The 24,144-nt window shown below is 35.5% G+C and overlaps 2 protein-coding genes across 8 annotated transcripts; one reads left to right on the top strand and one right to left on the bottom strand.

Annotated features, from left to right (window-relative positions):
• Positions 1-1,565: 1,565 nt before the first annotated feature.
• LOC104909062 (synaptotagmin-5) lies at positions 1,566-9,827 on the top strand. Of its 2 annotated transcripts, XM_010698252.4 has the most exons (13): positions 1,569-2,238; positions 2,825-2,929; positions 3,020-3,070; positions 3,167-3,287; positions 4,136-4,257; positions 4,654-4,755; positions 5,003-5,077; positions 6,874-6,953; positions 7,331-7,481; positions 7,567-7,797; positions 8,547-8,840; positions 8,990-9,103; positions 9,212-9,827. In XM_010698252.4, exons 1-13 carry the CDS (start codon positions 2,134-2,136, stop codon positions 9,356-9,358), a joined length of 1,698 nt encoding a protein of 565 aa, XP_010696554.1. In that variant the 5' UTR covers positions 1,569-2,133; the 3' UTR covers positions 9,359-9,827. The 2 variants fall into 2 exon arrangements, with proteins under 2 accessions (XP_048495180.1, XP_010696554.1); XM_048639223.2 differs by lacking the exon at positions 4,654-4,755 and having other exon boundaries at positions 1,566-2,238.
• A 1,025-nt stretch (positions 9,828-10,852) lies between these two features.
• LOC104909073 (bifunctional purple acid phosphatase 26) lies at positions 10,853-22,742 on the bottom strand. Of its 6 annotated transcripts, none has more exons than XM_048639224.1 (10): positions 22,548-22,742; positions 20,318-20,574; positions 19,690-19,887; positions 18,834-18,945; positions 17,468-17,694; positions 16,735-16,873; positions 14,970-15,190; positions 13,653-13,774; positions 12,821-12,982; positions 10,853-11,269 (listed from the first exon to the last, which is right to left on the bottom strand). In XM_048639224.1, exons 2-10 carry the CDS (start codon positions 20,507-20,509, stop codon positions 11,173-11,175), a joined length of 1,470 nt encoding a protein of 489 aa, XP_048495181.1. In that variant the 5' UTR covers positions 20,510-20,574; positions 22,548-22,742; the 3' UTR covers positions 10,853-11,172. The 6 variants fall into 6 exon arrangements, with proteins under 6 accessions (XP_048495181.1, XP_048495182.1, XP_048495183.1 ...); XM_048639225.2 differs by lacking the exon at positions 22,548-22,742 and adding an exon at positions 21,036-21,945; XM_048639226.2 differs by lacking the exon at positions 22,548-22,742 and adding an exon at positions 21,158-21,945.
• Between the last annotated feature and the right edge of the window lie 1,402 nt (positions 22,743-24,144).

Here is a 24,144-nt window from a genome sequence, read left to right as displayed (position 1 = left end):
GGCGGGCTTTGGACAAGCCAAAAATGACTTTTTAGTCTATTTTTTTGCCCGCAAAAGCCCGCTAATTTAGGCTCGAAATAGCGGGTTTTGGACACAAAAATTCGGCCCGCATTTTGGGCCCGGCCCGACCATTGGGCAGTTTTTTTTGGGCGCGGCCCGACCCATGATCACCTCTAACGTAAAATATCAAATGGTGCAACTAAATAAATAAAGAAAGAACAAAATTATTCGAAATTTGAAAATATTATCCATCATCGAAACCATTAATTACAATACGTATACTATTTTGGAAGTTGAATAAGTATTGGATATGTGATTAATTACAATTGGGTCTTTTGGAAGAAAAGTTGTTGGGCTCAGGCAATGCCTTCGGTATTTTAGTAAGATAAACAATATGTTTAATTTGGGGTTTACATATTGTCAGAATTGCAAATTATAGTTTTAGTATGATCATGAGTTACGACATTATAAAGTAAGAAGTCATAGATTTGAGATGTACGTATTATGTAAATTTTTCAGTTTCAGAGGGGAATTAAATGGTGAAATTGATTTTTTAATGATATAAGGAGTATCTGTCAGTTAACTAATACTCTTTTGTTTTCCTTTCAATTGCACCATTTTATTTTTGACACTATTAATCAACAAACTTTATTAAGTTTTTTTTCATAATTATATTAGAAAAAACATAGTTGGAGTCTTGTTATAGTCCTTCAATGCAAGGATCCAAATATTAATTTATTACAATTTTTACTTATAAATATTGACATTCTAAAATACGGCTCGCCAACGTGAAAAATATAAGGAAAATATAGTTAAATGGGATCTTGTTAGATTCCTTCAATGCAAGGATCCAAATATTGATTTATTATAATTTTTAATTATAAATATTGACATTTTAAAATATGGCTCGCTAAGGTGAAAAATAAAATAGTGTAATTAAAAGAACAAAAGGAGTATTCTCAAAAAATTTGTTTTTTTATTAGGAAAGATAATTGGTCTGAAGATCAACCACTACTACGGTGCTAGCCTATAGAGCACAGCCGCTCATAAGCTGAGTTGCCTGAGTACAAGACTATACCTCCCAAAAATAAATGCCCTGATATATTATTGAGATGAGGATTTAAACTCTAACAATACCTAAAATTGAGGATGGTGCTCCACTAAGCTATCAGCCCTCCCTCCTAAAAATTGCGAAAGATCGGTGACACAAAAGAAAACACCTTTGTAAAAATGGTGAAAAAAGATCAGGACACGGAAGAAACTTGTCCAACAATAAAAACTACTTTTCCCTCAATTCTAAAACTGGAATCCAACTTCAAAATTAACTAACAAAACAAACAATATCCAACAACAAAAGCTGAAAAAATACACCCAAATCTTGTTTCATAATCCAGTCTTAATCAGCGGGCTTTTGCGGGCCAAAAAATAGACTAAAAAGTTGTTTTTGGCTTGTCCAAAGCCCGCCCAAAGCAAAAAAATATGACCGGGCCGGGCCCGCGGGCCGAAAAATTCTGCCCAAAACCCGTCCAAAAAGCGGGCCGGGCCGGGCCAAAATGATCGCCTCTAGTAAACAACGTGAAAAACAAAACGGTGTAATGAAAAAAAAAAAAAAAAGATGTATTCTCAAACATTGTGAATGAGTATTGATTCATTTGATAGCGGGTGACACAAAAGAAAACACCTTGCAAAATGGTGAAAAAGGAAAAAGATCAGGACACGGAAGAACCTTGTCCAACAATAAAAACTACTTTTCCCTCAATTCTAAAACTGGAATCCAACTTCAAAAATTAACTAACAAAACAAACAAAATCCAACAACAAAAGCTGAAAAAATACACCCAAATCTTGTTTCATAATCCAGTTTTAATCATTTGTTTAATCCTCGTAATCACGTTAGTACATGTAACATTCTCGCACCTTCCCATATTCTCACTCCTCCCATGATTCTGCCTCTTCCTCTGTTTTTTTTTTCTCTCTCCAAAAATGTTCTCCACATATTCGACCATATGCCCCAATGAACAATCTTAGCACTAAAATTCAACCCCTATCAAATTCTCAAGATTAATCACCAAAATAATTCATACCCATTTGATTTTAGCTCAAATATTCTTCTGAAATAACCCATTTTTGAAAGATGGGTTTTGTTTTTGGAATTATATTTGGAGTTGCTTCTGGTATTGGATTGATCATGGCTCTTGCTTACTATGAGAATATTCGTGCCAAACGCCGCTCTGATTTGGTCTTTTTCTCTCTCTTACCCTCTTTTTAATGCAATTTTAATAATTTTGTTGTTGTTGTTGTTGCTGTCGACGTCATTGTTGTTGCTGCCGCTGCTGTTGTTGTTGTGGCTGATTATGTTGGTGTTGTTGTTGTTGCTGTCGTCGTCATTGTTGTTGTTGTTGTTGTTGCTGTTGATGTCATCGTCGATGTTGCTGCTTCTGCTGCTGTTGTTGTTGTTATTGTTGTTGCTGCTGTTGTTGTTGTTGTTGTTGTTGTTGTTGTTGCTGCTGCTGCTGCTGCTGCTGCTGCTGTTGCTGTTGTTGTTGTTGCGGTTGTTGTTGCTGTTTGTTGTTATTGTTGTTGTCGACGTGTTTGTGTTGTTGTTGTTGTTGTTGTTTGTTGTTGATGATGTTGTTTGTTGTTGATGATGTTGTTTGTTGTTGTTTTTGTTGTTTTTGTTGTTATTGTTGTTTTTGTTGTTGTTGTTGTTTTTGTTGTTGTTGTTGCTGTTTTTGTTGTTGTTGTTGTTGTTGTTGTTGTTGTTGTTGTTGTTGTTGTTATTGGGATGAAATTGGATTAACTGATTGTGGTACTTATTGCATAAGGCGGCAATAGTGGCAGCTTTTTCTAAGATGACAGTGCAAGATGCAAGAAAGCTATTCACACCTCAGCAGTACCCAACTTGGGTTGTATTTCCTGAAATGGAAAAGGTGGATTGAATTGGTTTTGCAACTTTCTTGTTTTAAAGATACTTACATGCTTAGATGTTACTAATTATGTTGGAATTGTGTTTATTGTAGTTAAAATGGCTTAATGCTCAGTTAGAGAAACTCTGGCCATATATTGATGAAGTAAGTTTTTCCACTTTATAATCATTGAAATGAGTGATTGTTGTGAATTGTGATTGATTTGATGATAATTATTTGAGGGTGTGGCTATTGAATTAGGCAGCATCAGAGATAATAAGGAGCTCTGTGGAGCCAATTCTTGAACAATATAGACCTGTCATCTTAGCGTCGATGAAATTTAGGAAGCTGACTCTTGGGACTGTTGCACCTCAATTTACAGGTCAGTGTGATGATCAAAAGTTTTTTGAAACTGAGTGCGTAATCAGATTTTTTCTTTTGCAAAGAAAAGAGTGGGAGAAGACTGTATGTTTTGTTACTTAAGCAGAGTTTCGCTTTGTAAGCTGGAGAATCAAAATATTGAATACTCTCATGTGTTCAGATAGAATTATATGATTCATATCTATCAATTAACGAGGTGGTTGGCACGATGGAAATCTAGCAATTAGGTGAAATTATTCAATCCAGCAACTTCGTTAAATGATAGCATATCCTTTGCTCATGCCATCAGAGGAAATATTAGTCTATAAGAAATTACGTAAAAGATCTTCAGAGTTGGTAGACTGGTAGCTCTTGATCATAAAAAGCTAAAGCAACTATGCGGAAATTCGAAACTCGAGATTTAATGCATAAATTATCTGGAAAAAACAATAAATTTCTTTGCTATAATATCATGTCTGTTAAAAAATGTTATTAGCTTCTCTGAGTTTCTGCTTATGAGCCTACCGAAATATCTTTGGTCGAATGTTGATTGGAGCTGCGTTGCAGCTTTCTTAAGTGAAAGTTCCCAAGTGAAATTGTGCAAGTTGGTTACTTGGATTAGGCTATTGTTAAGGGTAAGCATGAGGTCAGTCCTGACTGTTTACAAAAAAGAGTTGAAATTTCAGACCTTATAGGATGTGTAAACGTTGTTATGCCTTAGTTTTAGTGTCCTTATCTGATACAAGTTCTGCATCATTAAAGGATATCCCAGATGGATGTAACAGGGTATGACACTCATGAACTCTTTGGGAGGTGATTTTGTATATCTATTGCTAAAGCTTACTGATCTTTTATTGTCTGGGTTTTCAGGAATTTGCGTCCTTGATAGTGCGCCTGGGGAGATAATTTTGGAAATTGAGATGCAGTGGGATGGTAACCCTAACATTTTGCTCGATGTAAAAACTCATGTTGGTGTTGCATTGCCTATACAGGTACATAGTGACCTCTTCTTTGCTGCAAGAGTATTCTATAGAACAATGTCTGTAGCATTATATGATGAAGTACATGGAGAGTCGATTGAAAGAGTGCAAATTTCTGATGCACTAAATCGCTGATGTATGACCATAGATCTTTGCTGGCCACTCATGGAAATCCCAAGTTCATATCAAAAGAGAATCACGAAGCAGGACTTGAAAATTTTAGAATCAAATACTGTTATCCTTATTTTGTATAGATGGTTGATTACTGTATTATTGAAATCTCCTGCATATCCGTCTACTTTCTTCCTAGTTCTAATATTCGAACATTTTGACCTTCCAATGTCTTGATATAAAGTAGTTTCTAATACACTCACTCATTGATGTTTTGTTCTTGGTATGTTTCTGTAGGTAAAAAATATAGGATTTACTGGGCTCTTCAGAATAATATTTAAGCCTCTCGTGGACGAGTTTCCTTGTTTTGGTGCTATATGCTTCTCTTTAAGAAAGAAGGTGTGGGACCATATTATGGACATACATTCTTTACATTATAATGTCTTTTCTTATGAAGGACTTTATCCCTCAATGACATCCATAAATCCATTCTTAAATGAGAGATGGTATGCATCTTTATCAAAGAAATCTGGAAAGAGAAATAGATATTAGCATTTTGAAAAATGTAAACGAAATACTCAAAGTTGCTGCACTTATCAGGTTCATTTATTGCCTGTCAATTGACCTAATCTTTCTATGGATGCAGAAAGACTTGGATTTCACGCTCAAAGTTGTTGGTGGCGACATGTCCATGGTTCCAGGGCTTTCTGATTCTATTGATGTAAGAAAGTGCTTTCTTTATTTACTCTTACAAAATACGATAGTAGATTAGTAGTTGTATAAATACTTCACATAGGCGCAGCATTCTTTTGCAAATTGTGTGCATTAAGGCTCCGTTTGGTAGGGCGTAAAATATTTTCAGTGTAAAATGATTTTCATGGAAAACAATTTACAATGGAAAACACAATTCCAAAATTAGTTTTCCGTTGTTTGGCTCGATGTAAAAAAAATGATGAAATGAAAGGAAAATGAAAGGGAAAGTAAGGAGGTAGTGAGAGGAGTGTACAAGAGAGAGAAGGAAAATAGTTTTCCCTTCATTTTGAAAGGAAAATGGTTTTCCATCCTTGGGAGAGTAATTGTACCCCAAGGAAAAATGGTTTTACACTCTTTTGCCAACCAAACAATGTAAAACTGAAAATAGAGGAAAACAGTTTTCCGGGAAAACGTTTTACACCCTACCAAACGGAGCCTAAGTGTTTCTTTTTCTGTGGTTTTGTTCAGCATGCATGGTTAGATTAGCTGCATTATTGAGTAATAACTTTTAAAATGTGTCATTTTCCATCAGTAGAGAAAAACTCTCTGTAACTCATCAGAATTTTTGTTGAACTGTAAACTCTATTTGGGTTATGCTGTACTGCTGTTATGGTATGACTTGCTTGCAGAGGAGAAAGGAACAGAGTGAGCAAGATAGATAGATAGATAGATAGATAGAGAGAAGGGGGGGGGGATTTGATTTTTGTCATTTTTGTTATGCTTGTTTTGTACGTAGCTACGTTCCTAATCCATATAATGGATTGAAACTTGACATCACAAATTTAATATATGTTCGACCCAAGCTACTTTTATTACCTTTTTGTTTTCGTTCCTTTTATCGCTAATAGTAGTCCTGTTAGTGCAAGAAAATACGACGCCTTAATCATTCTCTTCTTTTCCTCAAAGATGTTTTGCTAAGGGTCATCAAGGAGCAATTTATGTTCTTAAATAGTTGTAACCGTAACCATACCATATTACCATCTCATTATCTCATGCAATCATGCATTCAGTTATACCTAAAAGCACACACGTCGAAGAAAATTTGGGAATGTGTCAGTGTGTCACCTTGTACGGAAGCTTGAAGTGGAAAAGCTTTTGAGTTACTTAATACTGGGAGGTGAATCAGCTACATTTTCAAAACAAAAATCTGTTATTAATATTTTAGATAATGATCTCAGCTTGAAGGTTTGTCTGTTAGAGCTCGACGGGAATCACATTTACCATATAGACTGCACGCTACCTCAACATATTTTCTTTTTATTTGGAAGATAATTGGTCCGAAGACCAACCTCTACTAGGCTACTAGCCTAGTAGCCTGCAGGGCACACCAACTCAAAGGCTGGGTAAAAAGCTAAGCAGTCCAGAAGTAAATGCCCCAACATATTGTTGGGATGAGGATTCGAACCTTGGGCAATGCCTGGACTTCGGGATGGTACGCTACTGAGCTACCACCTCTCACTACCTCAACATATATGAGTAGAGTACATTTTAATATTTCAGTGAGACATTTTGTTCAAGATTTACTGTTGAAAACTACAATTTCTACCCAATGGGCCAATCATAATTCTTCTGGATCCATCAAACTCCCAACACTTTATCGACCCCCTTAAGTTTCTTAATTGATCTATTATTGTCCTGAATGTGTACTTCTAGATTAGGCTATTACTCGTAAGCCACCGGGCTGGATCCCTGGATTGCTTGTAACATGTCAACTTGTAGGATTAAGATCATTATTTGGTAATTTATCTGTCATTTTCTTTACAGGAAATGATAAGAGATGCTATAGAAGATTCTATAACATGGCCAGTTCGTACGATAATACCAATTATACCTGGAGACTACAGGCAAGTAATCTTCCCTTTGATTAAATCACTGTAATCCCTTGATGGCATTATATTCATTTCCCTGCTTTTATATGCTTTTGTCTTCTTAGTCTGACCTGTTTCATTGTTGTATATGTCAGAGTTGATGTTCAGAAAGCTATATACATATATTTGCTATTTAGCATCAACTTACCTGATTTTGTTACATTACCATGTTCTATCATTCACCGTTGTAGAAACTAGTGATGACATGGAAAAGAATGAAAACTCAACCAAATGGGACTGTTAACAGAAAAGGGGAGAAAAAGTTCAAGCAAGTCAAAAAATTAGTATCAATGTTGCAGATTAAAGTAAGGGGGCAGATTATTAACGTTAGCTAGTGACTTTATCTGGTGCAGTGACTTGGAACTGAAACCTTGCGGAATACTGGAGGTGAAGCTGGTTCAAGCTAAAGAGTTGTCAAATAAAGACCTCATCGGGAAGTCTGATCCTTTTGCTTCCTTGTTCATACGTCCATTAAGTAACAGAACCAAAAAAAGCAAAACAATTGTAAGTTTTTAGCCTTTTTCTCATCTATCTAATTTAGCTTATAACTTTTTACATCATCCTGGATGACGTCGTTAAATTCCTTCAGAACAACCAACTGAATCCAATATGGAACGAGAGTTTCGACTTCGTAATTGAGGATCCATCCACGCAGCACTTAACTGTTAGAGTCTACGATGATGAAGGGCTTCAACCTCCTCAACTCATTGGTTGTGCACAAATACCAATCAATGTGCTTGAGCCTGGTAAAGTGAAAGTTGAATGGTTGAATCTTGTCAAGGACCTGGAGGTCCAAAGGGATACTAAAAAGAGAGGACAGGTGAGGAACCTGGCCCACAGGCCACAGTTCTTAAGTTTCTTCCTTCGAACTTTCATGTATCTGTATTGGATAAGAAAGATAAACAAAAGGAAAGGATCTGTATTAAATAAGAAAGATAAACGAAAGGAAAGGATCTTTTTAGTTGATGAAATACAGAAGAGATGATTTGCAAGTTTCTTTGTTTGTAATCGCACCGTCTCTTAATCGTGATCTTGACTGCATCCTCAAGTCAGATATTGTGTTAAGCTACCCTACTTTGTTGAATATGTTGTCGGAAGACAGTTCTGGATTTGATATATTGTCAATGAATTCTATATTGTGTAAACTCTATAGTTCCTCAATTTAATCACTTCGATTTGAGGTGCAAGTTGGTGGTCTCATGAAGTCCTTCTCTCAATACTTGCTTCTGATTTGTAGTATAGGTTAGCAGGATATCAAAGTTCAATGAAGGAAAATTTTAAATAAATTATCTGAAATTACCTGGAAAGACACAGAATGATGATAGTATATAAATTTATAGAGTAAATAATCCACATCTTTGGTTCTTTCATCTCGTGTTTTGTATTTCTATTGTTCTCTTTTCCTTTTCGATTGAGGTTATAGAACAAGGGTTTAAGAAAGAGGAAATCATGGTTATTAAAAGAGCTTTATTATAAAATGTTCAGCTACCTTAGTTATGTCTCTGCAGTTTATTATGCATAGCTATATAGTTGTCATAATACTTCCCTTTTGCCTCTTTTGGGCTGCAGGTGCATTTGGAGCTCTTGTATTGTCCGTTTGGCACAGAGAACCAGATTCTCAATCCCTTTTCGTCCAGTGTGCCGTTGACGGAAGTGGAGAGAGTCTTAAAAGACACAACTGATGAAGATGTAAGTGATATTGAAAGAAAAACCACTGAAAGGAAGCGCGAGGTCATCCTTAGAGGGGTACTGTCTGTTACAATAGTATCTGCTGAAAGTTTGCCAGTTATGGATCTGAGCGGAAAGTCTGACCCATACGTGGTTGTGTCACTGAAGAAGGCAGGAACAAAATTGAAAACTAGGGTAGGTTTCCATATCTCATTTTTCTGTTTGCATCATATGAACCTTTGTTATTGTTTACAACCAGTCTCTAACTAAAAAGGTGAAGTAGGGAGAAGTTAATCTGGAGCTTCAGAAAATGGACAATTATTGTTTTCTCTATTCTATTGCAGGTTCTAAATGAAACTCTTAATCCAGTTTGGAACCAAACGTTTGACTTTGTTGTTGAGGATGCTTTGCATGAATTGCTTATTTGTGAGGTGTATGATCACGACACAATTGGAAAGGTACGCTCGCTAGCCTAGATTCAACCAAGTATTTAACTACACTCATGATCAAGAGTAGTTGTTTCCATTTGCAACAGTACAAGTTTATCCTAATGATTGGTGTTGCAGAATTACATGGGAAGATGCATCATGACGCTCACCAGAGTACTGCTGGAGAAAGATCTCTATGACATCTTTAATCTAGATGGAACGAAATCTGGTAGGCTAGCCTTGCATTTGAAGTGGGCTCCTCAGCCGATAATGAGGGATGTTTAAGTAGGAAAATCATGATGCTGCAATACCTTAATTGCTTGATCAAAGAGTAGGTGTAAAATGATTCTTCTCGTTCAAGTTTTGCATGATATGCACTCAAAAGTTGAAACAGAAAGCTCAAGCTCAGGTTAACTATGATCCGAAAGTTATATGAAGAGACGAGAGAAAGAAAGGTTCAAGCGAAGACTCGAAGAGCTCCCTGTTCGACTCAAGCCGTGCTTCACTGTCATCAGTTCTGACTGTGATGCAATGCAGCTCCTTCTTAAGGGAATGTTTTCTTTGCTTTTACTGTAGATAAATCTTGAAATATCTTTTACCGTCATAATAGTAAAGCACGCTGAATTATGTATATAGGATATATAATTAGAGCTTTCGTTTAGTCTTTCCCTAAGGTGATTTGACTGCCAGAGCATGTAAAATTCTTTCTATTTCATATGTGCATCAATGCTTACAATGGGCCATTATAGTGCAAGTAATTTGAGTTTCAAATTCTTGTTAATTAAGACAAGCATGCAACTTACTAAACCCGGACATGACTAGGTGGACCTGAAGTGAATTGAACCGAAAAAGTGGAAAAGAAGTTCAAAAGAATAAGGCTTAAGATAGAGCTACACAACTAACGAGTGGTTAAGATCCGGGCTTCGTAGGGATTTCTACCGCGTTGTTGGGAGTCGTACTTGCATCAAACGAATGACAACATAGAAGCATGTATCTTGTTATGACTCTTTCTATGCCGTAAATCTTTCTGCGTTGTTGGATTGTATTTTTATATAAATTGTTATTTTCAACTTAAGTTTCTTTGTTAAGCTATCAAACAAAGTATCATTAAGAAAAAAATCACAGAAAAATTCGAACTATGACCAATTTCAAACGTCACAAGAGCCACACATGGGGTTCAACACCGAAAAACTGGTCAATCCCCCTTCATGTCAAAAAGGGTAGTCATCCACATCCTACAACATTTTGTTACTATATGTAGTTTTTGACAACATTTTTTCTGGGTAGTTTTTCGCACCAGATTGGTTTTATTTGGAAGTGGGTCATGTAAAATAGTGCAAAAGTTCAAGTTAAACAAACAATTGAAAATTTAGGAGTATAATTTTAATGGGCCTCACTACGGGAATTAATAAAGGAGGAAAGAGAAAACTACCTAATAGAAAAAAAAAAAAACTTTTGAAGTTTTGCATGTTAATTTCCATATATTATACTTCAATTGTATGATTTATTGGGCCTTTGGGTAAGTAGTTCTGTGCGAAGGCAGCTCGAGAAAATTCATCAAACCACGAGGTTCTTGAGAGGGGGTCCAAAAAAAATTGTGAATATTCCTAAAATTGAGAACTGAAACTAGCTTTATAGCTTCTAGTCTTCTACAACCTAAAAGAATTCTTTTTATTTAAAAAAAAGAATTCTTTTTATTTAAAAAAAAGAATTCAATAATCAAACCAACCTAGATATTTTTGTCAAAATAACTCAATGTTGGCCTTGAAAAAAATATCATAAATACAAAAGGGGTCATCTATCATAAATTGGCTAAGGATATAATATACACAAAGCAAAGAATTGAATCATTTATATACAAAGGATTTGAAAAAATTCATTTTACATGTCTAACTATAACGGTATAACCCATGATGCATATGAAATACAATTTTTACCATACACCCGGGTGTATCGTGAACATGGCACATCCAAGGTTATTTTTCACTCATTGCTCATTTAAATCCTCAAAATGAGTAAAATATACCCAAAAGGAAGAGCTCCGAATAAACAAATGAACAAAAATAGTCTTCGCCGTACGGTGTACCATGAAAGATGTTCTAGATCAGCATTCCAATTTCCAGGTTCAAAACTGGTGAACGTACCTGAAAGCATAACAAGCTGCTCTCCTCAACAAATGCATACTGCCTCCTATTCCTGTGCCAATGTTTCAAGAATAAGATAAGCTTTACCAGTCTAGCAGGAATGTTAGTTCATATCCGTTGACACATTGTTTTCTCAGCCTCCTCGTCTCCTGCGGCGCAGGTTGCTAGCCCTGAATGACAATATATTTTTACACATAGGACCACCTCATCATAATGTGAAGCCAATCATAAAAATATCTGAAATGTGCAAAACTATCTGAAAGTCTTAACATCCAATCAGAAAAATAGGGTATATGAGTCAAAAATCAATTCAGTTTGGAATTCCAAGTTTAGAGATTCAGATAGAGGTGATCAACATGGGCGGCGGCCCGAAAATGGGCAAGGGTTTGGGCACGATTTTTCGGACCGGGCGAGGGGCATTATAAATATGGAAATTTAGGCTAAATTTTGGTTCAACCCGAAACTGGTCCGAAAAGTCCGCTTTACCAGGCCTGAATAAGTGGGTTTTGCTGCGGGAATTTTAGCTGAAAATGGGCCAATTTTATGGCCAAAGCCCGGCCCGGCTGGTGATCACCTTTAGATTCAGATAATGGATACATTCTTGAAAATTTTGGGTACTTGTTCCGAAATATCAATGTACCTTCAGTATAAGATTAGAGTACTCACATAGTCACATGTAAGGCAATGAACTGTAGAATTATCAAACTGTAAACACAAAGAAGCATATTCTCCCTCCATTTCATTTTGATGCTTTCCATTTACTTTTTCATGGTCATCAATGCACATAGTTTAACATTAGTATTTTGAACTACACATTAGTAAAAATTATGGAATGTTGATAATTAGAATATATATTGAAACTATTTGAACAAGTACCCACATGACTACGTTTTTCTTTGAAGTATATTATTGGTAAGAAATTATGGTCAAAATTTTGGTTTGTAACGGAGATATTCTAAAAGGGAATAGTAAAATGGAAATGAAAGGGGTAACTACAACATTCCCTTCTGAAAGATCGAATTGAATAGAATTTTGTAATTAATTCATCAGAAAATTGACTTAAGAGTTAAGATATATATACATTCTAAGAACCTGAATCTAATCAGGTACAGGTGTTCGGTTATTATATATGGCAAGATACCTTCCGTTTTCAGGTATCAACTATCAAGTACCCAATCTGAAACATATAGGATAGTCCAACTACCCAACCCATCGACAGGAACACAACTTATTTTCCAATTCATCTTCAACAAGCATATATATTGCAGGTGAAACCTTTGCTAAGTCTACTATTATCCCTGAAACTTACTACGAGAACCACATCATAAACGGACAGCAGGCAAGTGCACGACAGAGGTTTCTATATTCATCAATAAAAGCATCAGGTAAACTCTATCTAGTACAAATCTCTTCAATCAGAGCCTTTTTCCTTTTTTAACAAAAAAATCCAGATCCAAACGATTACAGCAAGTAAAGAGCAAGAAAGTGCATTATCTTCTGTTATTTCCTTGCTCACTACCTACCCACACACACACACTATCCATGAGGGATGAGAGTTGAAAGACATGGAATGAGAAGACCACAAGAAAGCAACAGCACATACCAGTATTGATTGTGAAATACCACATCATCAGTTGGCATACTTTTCCCATCATCATTGCGGTTCCACCGATAAATAGCATGGGTTCTGTTCCAAATCTCTAATGTGGAATGCCCATAACTGGCTTCCCGGAACGCAGAATAGTCAGGCTGCGGATCCCAAAACCTGTAAATTGATCATAACCTTCAGATATGCGACATAAGCATGACGGAAGATATCCAAAATGCAGAAATAATGTGCCTTCCTGTGGGGGGGGGGGGGACCAAAGCACTAACTAATTGGTGGGAGTTCTAGACATCAATTTTTATGAAACAATGCGATTACCTTTATTGTAAATATCATAGACTAAATTGTAATTACCTATAAATTTTCATAGACTAAATTTAACCAAGTAAAAAATATCATTATGTAAGATAATGAGCTTTTTAATCTCTAGAACCCCTTTTATTGTAATAGACAAGTGATTAAGAATTTAATGGTCAAACTTGTGTGTTTAGAATCTTTAAGTTAATTTCTCCAATAAAAAAAAAGTTATAGAGCAACATATATTAAAAAGATTGATGGAGTACAAAAATAAGATATGTTGAAAGTATTTTAAAAACACCTGCATGAACAGAAGTATAAAGTTTGAGCTATTATTAAATTTGAAACTCTGTTCTCATTGTCTGTATGTGTCATGAAATTATTGTTCGATTTCTTTATTATACTCATTATATGTTCATAGATAGTTTGATCGGGACCCCCCAAACATAAAATCCTGGATTCGTGATCACCACCATGAACAGCAGATATCATTTAGCCAAAGGAACTAAAAGCTATCCGTCATCATACTTACTTGGCAGCTAGACCTTCTCGATTTCCACCATCTCCAACGGTTATGTAAACTGGAGCTGCTTTATCCGGTACAGGATATCGATCACCATATGTTACATTGTAGTGTATATTAGAAATCCGATACTGAAAAAAAAAGAAGCTTTTGTATTAGCCATCAATTCTCCCATTGGACCCCCCCCCCCCCCATCCCAGGGATTTTGCTATATATATAGAGAAGAGGAAAGTGTTACAGAGAGAACATTGTGCTACTAGACTTTTGAGCATTAAAAACAGAAGAGTTACACTCAGATGCTAAGCACAAAACTGATGTAATTTTCGTGACATAGCCCTGTTCAATGCATACTTTATTATTATTGCACAGATTATTGAAAGCCTTATTCTTAAGTGCTATTTCTACAATCATACCATGGAATTATATTTAACTATTATTAACAGCATCATCAATCCGATTCTATTGTGCAAAAAACAGATTGAATCATCATTATTGGGTATAATTAGCTCTAAAATATGACCATGGGTAATAGCTCTATAGCTTGCTGGATCTTAGGTACAAGAGCCGATTGAAAAACCCCTTAACTAGCCTATAAAGATAACAGAATCATACTTGTCAATCAGAAACAAGGTGCACTGTGAACATCAGCGCTGTATATCCCCTCTGTACCAAGGTAGTTGCCAGCCATCTCGGGATGTCTCAAGAAGTTCACTCGAGGTCTTACTTTTTCTGACCTACAACTTCAGTGTCCCACACAGTTTCTCGTTTCACCTCAAAGATGCTTATTAAAATTGAAAATAACAACACAACTGGAAAGCTCCCAGTCAATTTTGTTTACCGGATCAGGCAAGAATCATTTAGATTGACCAACCCATATGCCATAAGGTTTCCTATTTCCTATACCCCTCCACATATTGACACATCAAAAACTACCAGGCAAATGCCTCCTGGCGAGCACACTTCCAGATCCCCTGGGATGACCCTGGGTCAGTTGTCAAAAAAAGCCAGACCAAAAACTATTTAGTTGACATAATATAATGAGGTTGATTAATCTAGCAATTTTCAATTCTAACCTAAAAAGAAAAAGGAATACAAATACTGTTTTTATTGCCTGAGGTTGAACCATGTGGAATCTCATTCTTTTAGCAGTTTTTGATTCATCTAGACTCCAGAGGCCAGGCAGACCAACATCATTTCACATTGGAATATCGAAGTTATACAAAGCAACGGAAGTTCGAAATTCATAACATCAAAAATGAACATAAGCAACTTTAGAGCATGAGCACTTCATTGTATCCCAGGAAGCAAAGAAGAGAATATACATACTGATCTTTCATAGGCATGGACATGGCCAGCAAAGACAAGATCAACTCTGTACCGAACAAACCAGCTCTCGAACACAGAACGCATACTTTCACCCTCCATATAATGGATTACATTACTACTGTAAATGGGGGCATGCATTAGAATGATAAGCCAAGGTGTCTTTTCTCTATCCACCCTATGGAGTTCTTCCCTGAGCCACATCCACTGAGGGGTAGATCGAACTGTTCAAGATGAAGACAAAGTGGATCAGCATGTGCAGAATTCTTAAACTGGCATCACTCGAGCATTACCCAAGGATAGAATACCTTGACATTGCAGTGATCAACAAGCAGCAAATAGAAACAGTAAAGCTAGTACATAGTCGGGATATAGCTACCACAAATTGTTGCAGCATCTATGTTTCAGCCGAAAGACAAATAGATGCATCATGCATCTAAACACTTCAACACAGGAATCCGTGAAAAGTTTTTTATGTCTCTATTATATAAGGGAAGGGGGTAGCTACTGTGTCCCCCTATAAATTCAATAAGTGTCCATCAGTAAATCAACTATTACAAAAAAAAAGGAGAAAAACAAAGTCAAACTCAAATATAGCATTAAAAAATTAACTTAAATGTTGAAACATTGAGCCACCAAAAAACATTGACTATAAGATTTTATACATTTATGCTGAAAAAAGTAAAAAAGAATATTACATTAATCAATATAATAACAGAATCAAGTATTACATCAAAACGGGAAACGCAATCAATTAACAAAGTGAAATGAATTTGCTATGAACTGATATCATAGGGAGGGTAATTTAGGTATTATCATAATAAGTAGCTCGGGGAATAATCTAGGTAGTTGTGCTAAGGTAATTACACTATATATAGGGATACTTAAAGAGAGAAAAGGATGTTGAAAATTGTTAAGGAAAAATTGGGTGAGCTCTTAGTAGTTCAATTGGGAGAGAATCAAGCCTCTCGAAAGCTTGAATATCGGATATTGTTGCTGTTTTTACTATTACTATTCAATCAAAGTTCATCTTCTTCCTTAATCTCTCTCATTTACTATTATAATCTGTACAAGCTATGTTGATTCATAGCAGAATTACTTTAACACAAAAGACTATAACAATGTAACATAAAAATCCTAAATAAATGCAATTAACATTCGTTTATCGTTCATCAAGTTTAATTTTAAGAACCTGAAAGAAAGATAAGTAAAAAAATATATATAAAAGAAGGGTTAAGTGATAGAGGATTAGTCTACAAAATTTAGCAAAAAAAAGTCTAATATTAAAATTTTACCCCTATTTATGCCCAAAAAGGCTGCAATTTATGTTTGAAAAAATAAAATATAAATTAGGCACGCATAGTAATGAAATAAACAAAGCACCTAAGGTCCGATCTTCAAAACAATATGAAAGCGAAAGCTAGAACAATGACATCCGAACGATGATCAAAACTACAATTGAATTGACAGTTGAGTTACAAGACATGGGACATATTCGACACTTTATCACCAGAATATTAGTCACAACAAACAAAGTATAGCAATCCACCTACAGCCAGAGATCAGGGCCACATAATATTTCCAGCATCGATAGTCTTTTCAGCTAATTATATTGATATAGAATGAAAACATACCACCAACTCCAACCCATATCCACGCTCCAGTATTATCAGCAATTCATGACATCATTCTTCATATTTGACAGTATTCACTATATGATCTAGAAATGAAATATGTATGAAAAAGACAATATGGAAGAACAAATTACCGAATGGAGAATAACTGGATAGCACAATAATATGAGCAGATGCACGACGGACAGAATACCAGAGTGGGCTACTGCTTTTGGACGCGACATGAGGAGTAGGATATCTATGTAGGTAAGATTTGAACATAGTAAGTTCCCCCTGAAAACCACATATCATACATAAATTACAGAACATGTGACCAAAAATAAAAATTACATAGCACAAGATAAGACTTAGGAGACGAAGTTCAACTAAGCGTCTATCTATCAAGTTTTAAGATAGTCAAACTTGGAGCAGGAAAGAGTCTACAGACTGATGCCAGTCAACCATGAAAAATTAAGAGATAATTACGCATGCAAAGGTTTGTCCAACCATAAGACCAACTCTACATTTACATCATTAATACGGCATAGCATTATGCTATGAATAGTATAATGCAAGGCAGTGAGGCACACTCTAGTTCAAGGACCATTTTCCACCTAAAGGACTCTCGTATCCATACAAAATAAGACAAAAAATTATTGGGATGGGCGACAAAGAGTTAATGTGACCAACTGAGATTTTGAGGAGCCCGCCTAATTGGCAACACTTCTTAGAAGGTGGCCCTCCCTTTGGCTGCTTTGTCTTGGTAACTTCGTATTATAAATTCCATAAGGGAAATAAACTATCTCTTGTATACCCGACCCCGTCTGAAAACAAAATATAAAGAAGACACCAGATAAAATGCTAAGGCATCTGCAACCAAAATCTTACCATGTCTGGCATATATTCTATCTCATGATTGCCAGCCGTCCAAATCCATGGCTGGTATGCAGCAATTGGCTCAATAAAGCGGCCCCAAGAATCCCATCTAACCCCAATATCATTGTATCTATATTGATCAGCATAAGAAAGATCACCCACGAATAATACAGTCTGTGCTCCAGTTTGCTTGTAATGCTGGAGAGTAGAAAGAGAATTGTATGTTTGACCTAAGTCACCTAATGTAGGAAAATGAGTAGGTATGCGTTACTTAATCATCCAGCTTTAGGAAACCAGGACAGATGTCCATCAGCATCAAAACACACACAAAAAAAAAGCACAAGCAGGTTTCAAAATGGCGCTATGTGTCATTATACATCACCCATTGCAACCACAGTCCATAAATACCCAAAAGGTAATTTATGCCTCCAGTTTCCAGTTAATATCAATGGTTCAATTGCCAATATCATTCAGCAATACAAGCTAGTTGCTACTGGAAAGGTTTGAGAAATATAACAATAAAAAAATGAAATTATTGTGCCGAAATATAATTTTTAACCAGCATATTTCACTTTTCTTTTGTTTAAGATACCTTAGATGTGCTAACTTATGTTTACTGTTACTATAATGTCTATTGCTGTATTGCATTCTATGCTTCTGCATTTCTAGTTTTGGGTGAACATCCAGTCACCTCTGTAGAAAATATCAGAATATATAATAACCGTGCCATCGACACTCCACTAGCAAATACTTCCTCCGTTCCACTATTATTGCAACATCACCCACTGGCACATTTTCCAAGAAAGACATGAGAAGAGAAGAGAGAGAGGTAGTGGAAAGGAGGGACCCATGTGATAAGATAGGGATAGAGAGAGGTAACGTTGCAATTAATGTGAAACTTCAAATAAGGGAAACGTTGCAATTAATATCGAATAGAGGAGGTGACATCTGCTCTAAGGATCTGTAACACATTTCTTATGAGTTAAGATATAAGCACAAAGTTATGTACATATGGTGCAGAAGAACAGCTCCCATACAAGTGAGATAATTTTGCTCATCAAGCCACATACAGAACAGATGTAGAATATGGATCTTGCATACTAACACAAAAATGATCCTAACTGTGGTACATGGATCTGAGAACTTGAAATTCACTGGCAAAGCCTCATAATGCATTATAAAACTGATAATTTCATTTAACACTGCAAGTTAGGGGTACAGGAAGAGAGAAAATGAGGGGAAAAAACCCTCAAACTCAACATAATTTATATATAGAAGTTGAGTGGGCTTCCTACAAATAGATTCAAAACTGATTCTGACTAGTCTGTCTTTGCCAGCTGAAAAAGATATACACCACGACTTTCATCACAATTCTTACCGATGATTCCAAAAGTATAGGGAGCATCAGGATGGATTTTTGGAGGTGTTTGAAACCAAAATTCACGAGACGAACCACTTGCTTCAATCTTGTAATAGTACTTTGTGTTGTACTGAAGAGTAGGGATGTTGAAATTAGTAAGGTTCGAAAGGATAGAAAGATAATATTTAAGAAACATATTCATGAATTAAATTACATCAACAACAGGAACATGCTAATTATTCAAGTATGATATAGTTCTATTATCTGAACTGTGATAAGGTGAAGAGCAGCTTGCCGAAGAACAGAAGTAAATTTAAGTTCCAAAAAAGAAAAACTAACATGAATTAGAACTTTTAAAACAGCTGGTATTGGCACACATCTAATGATTAATGACACAGCTGTAAGTTACAAAGCTCAACTATTGTTGAAGTGGGGGTGGGGGAATTAACTAAAGGCTTATAGAAGTTAGCAATTCGGGTGCTTATTTCATTATTTCTGATGTTCATAGATTACAAAACTTTGCATGTGAAGTGTCTTGACTCTTGAGATGATTCTTTGATCACCAAAGATGAGAAGAAGGCAATCATCTTAGTGTCATCTTACACATGTACTACATCTGTCAGCTATAGCTTCTCCTAGGATGCACTTCAATAATTAAGAAAGGCCTGAATTTGAATTGATTAGTTGAAGAAGTTCAGCTTGAACAATGAACAGTCTAATATGGAAGTTGGAGAGATGCAATAACACGATTCCAAACTGATATCACCATCTAAATGATTATATCATAAGTTCATAACCATACAAATTGTCGTTCATGAATAAAATTTTGAGGGATCCTTTAAAGGGCAGTTTAGGGAGTAGTAAAAGTACATACCTCAAGACCATCAAGAAGACAATGATGTATATAACCAGAATTGTATTTATTGAAAGTGTAGTTAGTCATGGTGCTTTCAGCACTAAGTTTGAAGTCCTTGGATTTTCCATACTGTAATTTCCAAAGCCCTGGTTCATCAGGTGTAACCCATGAAACAATGACAGCCTTTCCATCATAATCTCCCTGGGTTATATGAACCTGTTAATCACAGAAATTTTTGGGGAATTGTTATTATCAAGAAGTTTTCTTATGAAAATTTTTTAAAAGTTTATCCATAGCAAGCAATACCAACAATAAATTATAACAGTTCCAAGAACATTGATCCGCATAAAAAGTAAAAAATTGATCTCTTGCTCATCCTTGTTTCTCTTACAGTGAAAGACAACACCCTGACAAAAGTAAGAATGGACAGGCAATTTTAATATTGCAACAGAAATCTTCATACAAGTTTTTAACTTCTCCACCATTCTCAGTACCTTACTATTGGTACAGATAATACAGCTTTACTGCAATATCACTCTAAATGACAAATATTGGATCTACAAGGGTTATCACTAATGCATCCAAATTCCCAAGCATACAAATATTTATCAATTTCCCTAAGCTTTGTATGTTACTATGTACGGACCTGTTGAGGAGTATTGGGACCCTCTGGAGCTGCAAAAGCTTCATTATCAAGAGGGATGTCAACAGAAGGCCGTTCTGAACGCACATATGCACTAGTTAACCCAGCATGGCCACTGCTCAAAGAACTCAATATTGTAGATAATAACAATAAAAAACGGAAGTTTATTCTCTTTGTCCTGAAAGCCATGAGCATTGAATCCTCACAAATTGATTTGACAGGTATTCAAGAAGACTGAAGACCAATCATTCAGCAAAAACCTACAAAAGTGTGACCAATTAATTTACAGAGCAAAGCTCATCCATGTCTCTTACTACATCTTCCCTTTCTAGAATCAACAATGCTGACAAGAAAAATGTTAATCAGAAAAAACATAATATAATGCAGCCACAGGGAAACATATCCTTTTCAAAACAAAAGAAATTTCCAAGAAATAATGCTGATCACACTGAACGTCAAACAGAAGGCAATTGAGTGCAGCATCCAATAAACCAAGGCTACAAACACCATACAATCCCACAACATCAAAACCCCTCTACATTATGAAGACGCACTCAATTTTCTTCAATTATATCACCTGAATTACTGCCAGAAGCATAGACCTCTATAGCAATCTCTGCCGTTTACTACTCCCAATATCAACCCCTCTCACTAGCACATTAGCTATGCCGTATCATATAAGTAAAGAACAGAAAAGACTCGTCAAACACAAGAAACTTACTCCATACCCCATAGGCCCAAGCCAATTGTCACATCATGTAATGGGAAGAGATGAGTATGTGCCTCTATAGCACATAATTGAAACATTTAGAGACAAGGGGACAAGGCTCTAGTTTATCTTACAGAAAACTGTTGTCCACTCAACAGCCTTAACCTTCACATGGGGCCTTCGTTCTTCCAAATTGAACCACCTTATAGATAGATTCACAGGACCTGAGAAAAAAAGGCAATCTAGATTCTAGAATCTTTAATGATGTCTTTGTCTCAAATGAATGTTAGTTAACCAAGCTATGCCCCTCTGAAACCATAAACTGTGAAATAGACGTATGGTGTAAAATGGATAAATGATAATCCTAGGGAAAAGATGACAATGGGTTTACTCCAGCCGGAGGAACCTCTAAACCCCATATTAGTCTCACTATGCACCAGTAAACACCAAGAAAAAATAACCAAGGGAAAGAATCACAGCAACCGGGTTCTTCTTTTTCGTCTCAACTTGGAGAAAGAAGGGACTATTAAGAAAGAAAAACACAAAGTTATTCTACTGAACTCGTATTATACAATCTGTGGTTACAAGTGACATGATTAGCTCCTATCAGGCTATTACATCTCCGTCTCACGAAATGACACTAAACAACAGCTACACACTGGATTTAACCTTAAGCACAAGCCCTCACAATAAAGTTGCAAGTAAAACAATGGAAAAAGTGAATCTTCCATCAAAACAAAAAGATCTGAACATAGAATGAGAGATTATTTACGAATCGAGCGGTAAAAACTACTCCATACTTCACAATATCTTTGGTTTATTAGAACAAAATTGAGCAACTTCAATGAGCAACTAATATTACTCCTATATGGGTCACTACTCACTATTTCCTAGATGTTTCCACTTTCTTCAGCAGTGTTACTTTTTTTGGGGGCCCCCCTTTCAGGAACCCCGGATTCCCGTGGTAAGAAGAATTTCCTATAGGCTGCCCTCGCACAGTCACTCACTCGAAACCCCAACAAGCCCTGCCCCCCCCCCCCCCCACACACACACACACATTGAAATGTTTTGTTTGCTTCTACCAAGATTTGAACCATGGTCTCCCATGTGGGAGATAGGAAGCCATATTATTGGACTCAAGGGTCCTTGGTCTTCAATAATGTTACTTATAACAGCTCATTTTGGAAAGAGTATATTTTTTTATACTTTTGCTTAATTTCGCCAACAAAATCCCAATATAAAATTACAAGAATATGTAACATTTAACATAGCTTTTCAACATTCATATGTATTTTTTCACCAGCATTAACTTATAAAGCATATAAACAAAGAACAACAACATACATTTTTCATTGACTATACCTAAGTCAATTTGTCAACAGTAATTAAATCATAATAAAGCTAAGTATCATAACAGCAAAACTAATCGAAAATACAACTATAATTCAAACAAATTAACAAACTTAAAGAATGTCAGACTAACTCAAGAACAAAACATAAAGGGTTGAAACATCAAATAGTTACCTGGAAATAAAAAATATACACCAAGTAGATTTGCGGAGCAACGGAATAAAGATGAAAAAAATTAGACTTGGGGATTTTATAGAGAGAAACAAAAATGGTGAAATTAAGAATGGGAGTGAAGGAACAAAGTTGAAATCAAGAGATTTAAGCAGAAAAGTGACGACTGGTAGCAGGAAGTTTTCAGTAGGTGGGTTGGTACTTGGTGGATAAAGGCTTGGTAACCAACGGTTTGAGTCCAAAAAAAACTCATACACCCAAAATAAAACATAATGGTATCATTATAACCTGACATTGGTATCAAATTATTATCAGGACTGGTACCAAGGTATCAATATTTTCGGAGAATAGTACCATTATAACCTAGCAAGCAAATGTCAGCCACACGCGCGTGAAATCTTCCAACGCATAAAATGACCAAATTACCCCCGTTTGAGTCCCCTAAGAGACTCAAATAGTTGGTTGCCAAGACAAGCTCGTACTTGATAGTAGTACTACCGGCAAAAAGAAGGGGAAATGTGCTCTCCCTGATAGCACAACCAATAATTGCGCTATAGTTTGTGATATTACATTAAAATTTAGATAGACATAATTTCTTTCAAAAAAAAAAATTACCGACTTCTAATACTTTCTTTATTTCTTTTTAATTTAATTACTTTACTTTGGGAGGAACCATAGAGGAAGTACAAAAGTATAAAAGAGAAATTGAAATGGGAAAGAGAGAAATAAAATAGTGAATTAAAATATTAAAAAGTGAATGACATTGGTGGTAAAAGAGGAGAAAGTAGATGTGATATGTTATCCAAAATAGAAAAAAACAATAGTGTATAGATTAAAAAAACGACTAAAAAGGAAAGTGTGTAAATTAAAAAGAAACGGATGGAGTATATCGTTACAAAATAGTAATTGTTGTTGTCGAGTTGGATTCTACTTTACATTCAAGTAAAAAACTTATATGGACTTGGTCCACACTAAATTAGTGCGGGCCTGATGCTAATTCATGTGATTCATGGAAAAAAGGTCACTATATATATATATAAAAAATAGGTATAAAAGATAAGTAGATATAAATTGTGAAGTTTGACTATGTGAAAAAAAAAAAGGTTATTATGTCATAAAGTGAAAATTTTATCATGATAAACTAATGTCATAAAGAGTGATAGCTATTAACTATATAGTATAACTTAAGTTTTTAGAATAATACTATATGGAAAAAAAGGTCACTACGTTAAATAAGTGGTTTAAGTCCATGCAAGATTAATAATTTTTTTTTTAAGAGAGACTAATAAATTCTATTAGTAATGGGTAATATGCCTAATAGATCAACCAATTTCTATATATTGATAATACATACCATAATCTATACTACTATATTAAAAAGCGTCGTTAAGCACGTCTAATCGTCTATGCGTCACTTGACACTCTCCCTTTAGTTGTTCATTCCATGTCACCATAACACACATTTAAGAAAATTAGAAACATGCTTCATATAAGATTCGACTCGGTAACCTAGAGTTAATATACTAAAATTTTAACCAATAAGTTATGCAGCATTAGATAATATATCTTGACATGAAAATGTTAATACTCCGGACATTGT

This window comes from Beta vulgaris, chromosome 2 (genome assembly GCF_026745355.1).
Source record: "Beta vulgaris subsp. vulgaris cultivar EL10 chromosome 2, EL10.2, whole genome shotgun sequence".
NCBI classification, from domain to species: Eukaryota; Viridiplantae; Streptophyta; class Magnoliopsida; order Caryophyllales; family Amaranthaceae; genus Beta; species Beta vulgaris.
Note: the sequence above shows the minus strand (reverse complement) of the source record. Positions and strands in the feature narration are given on the sequence as shown.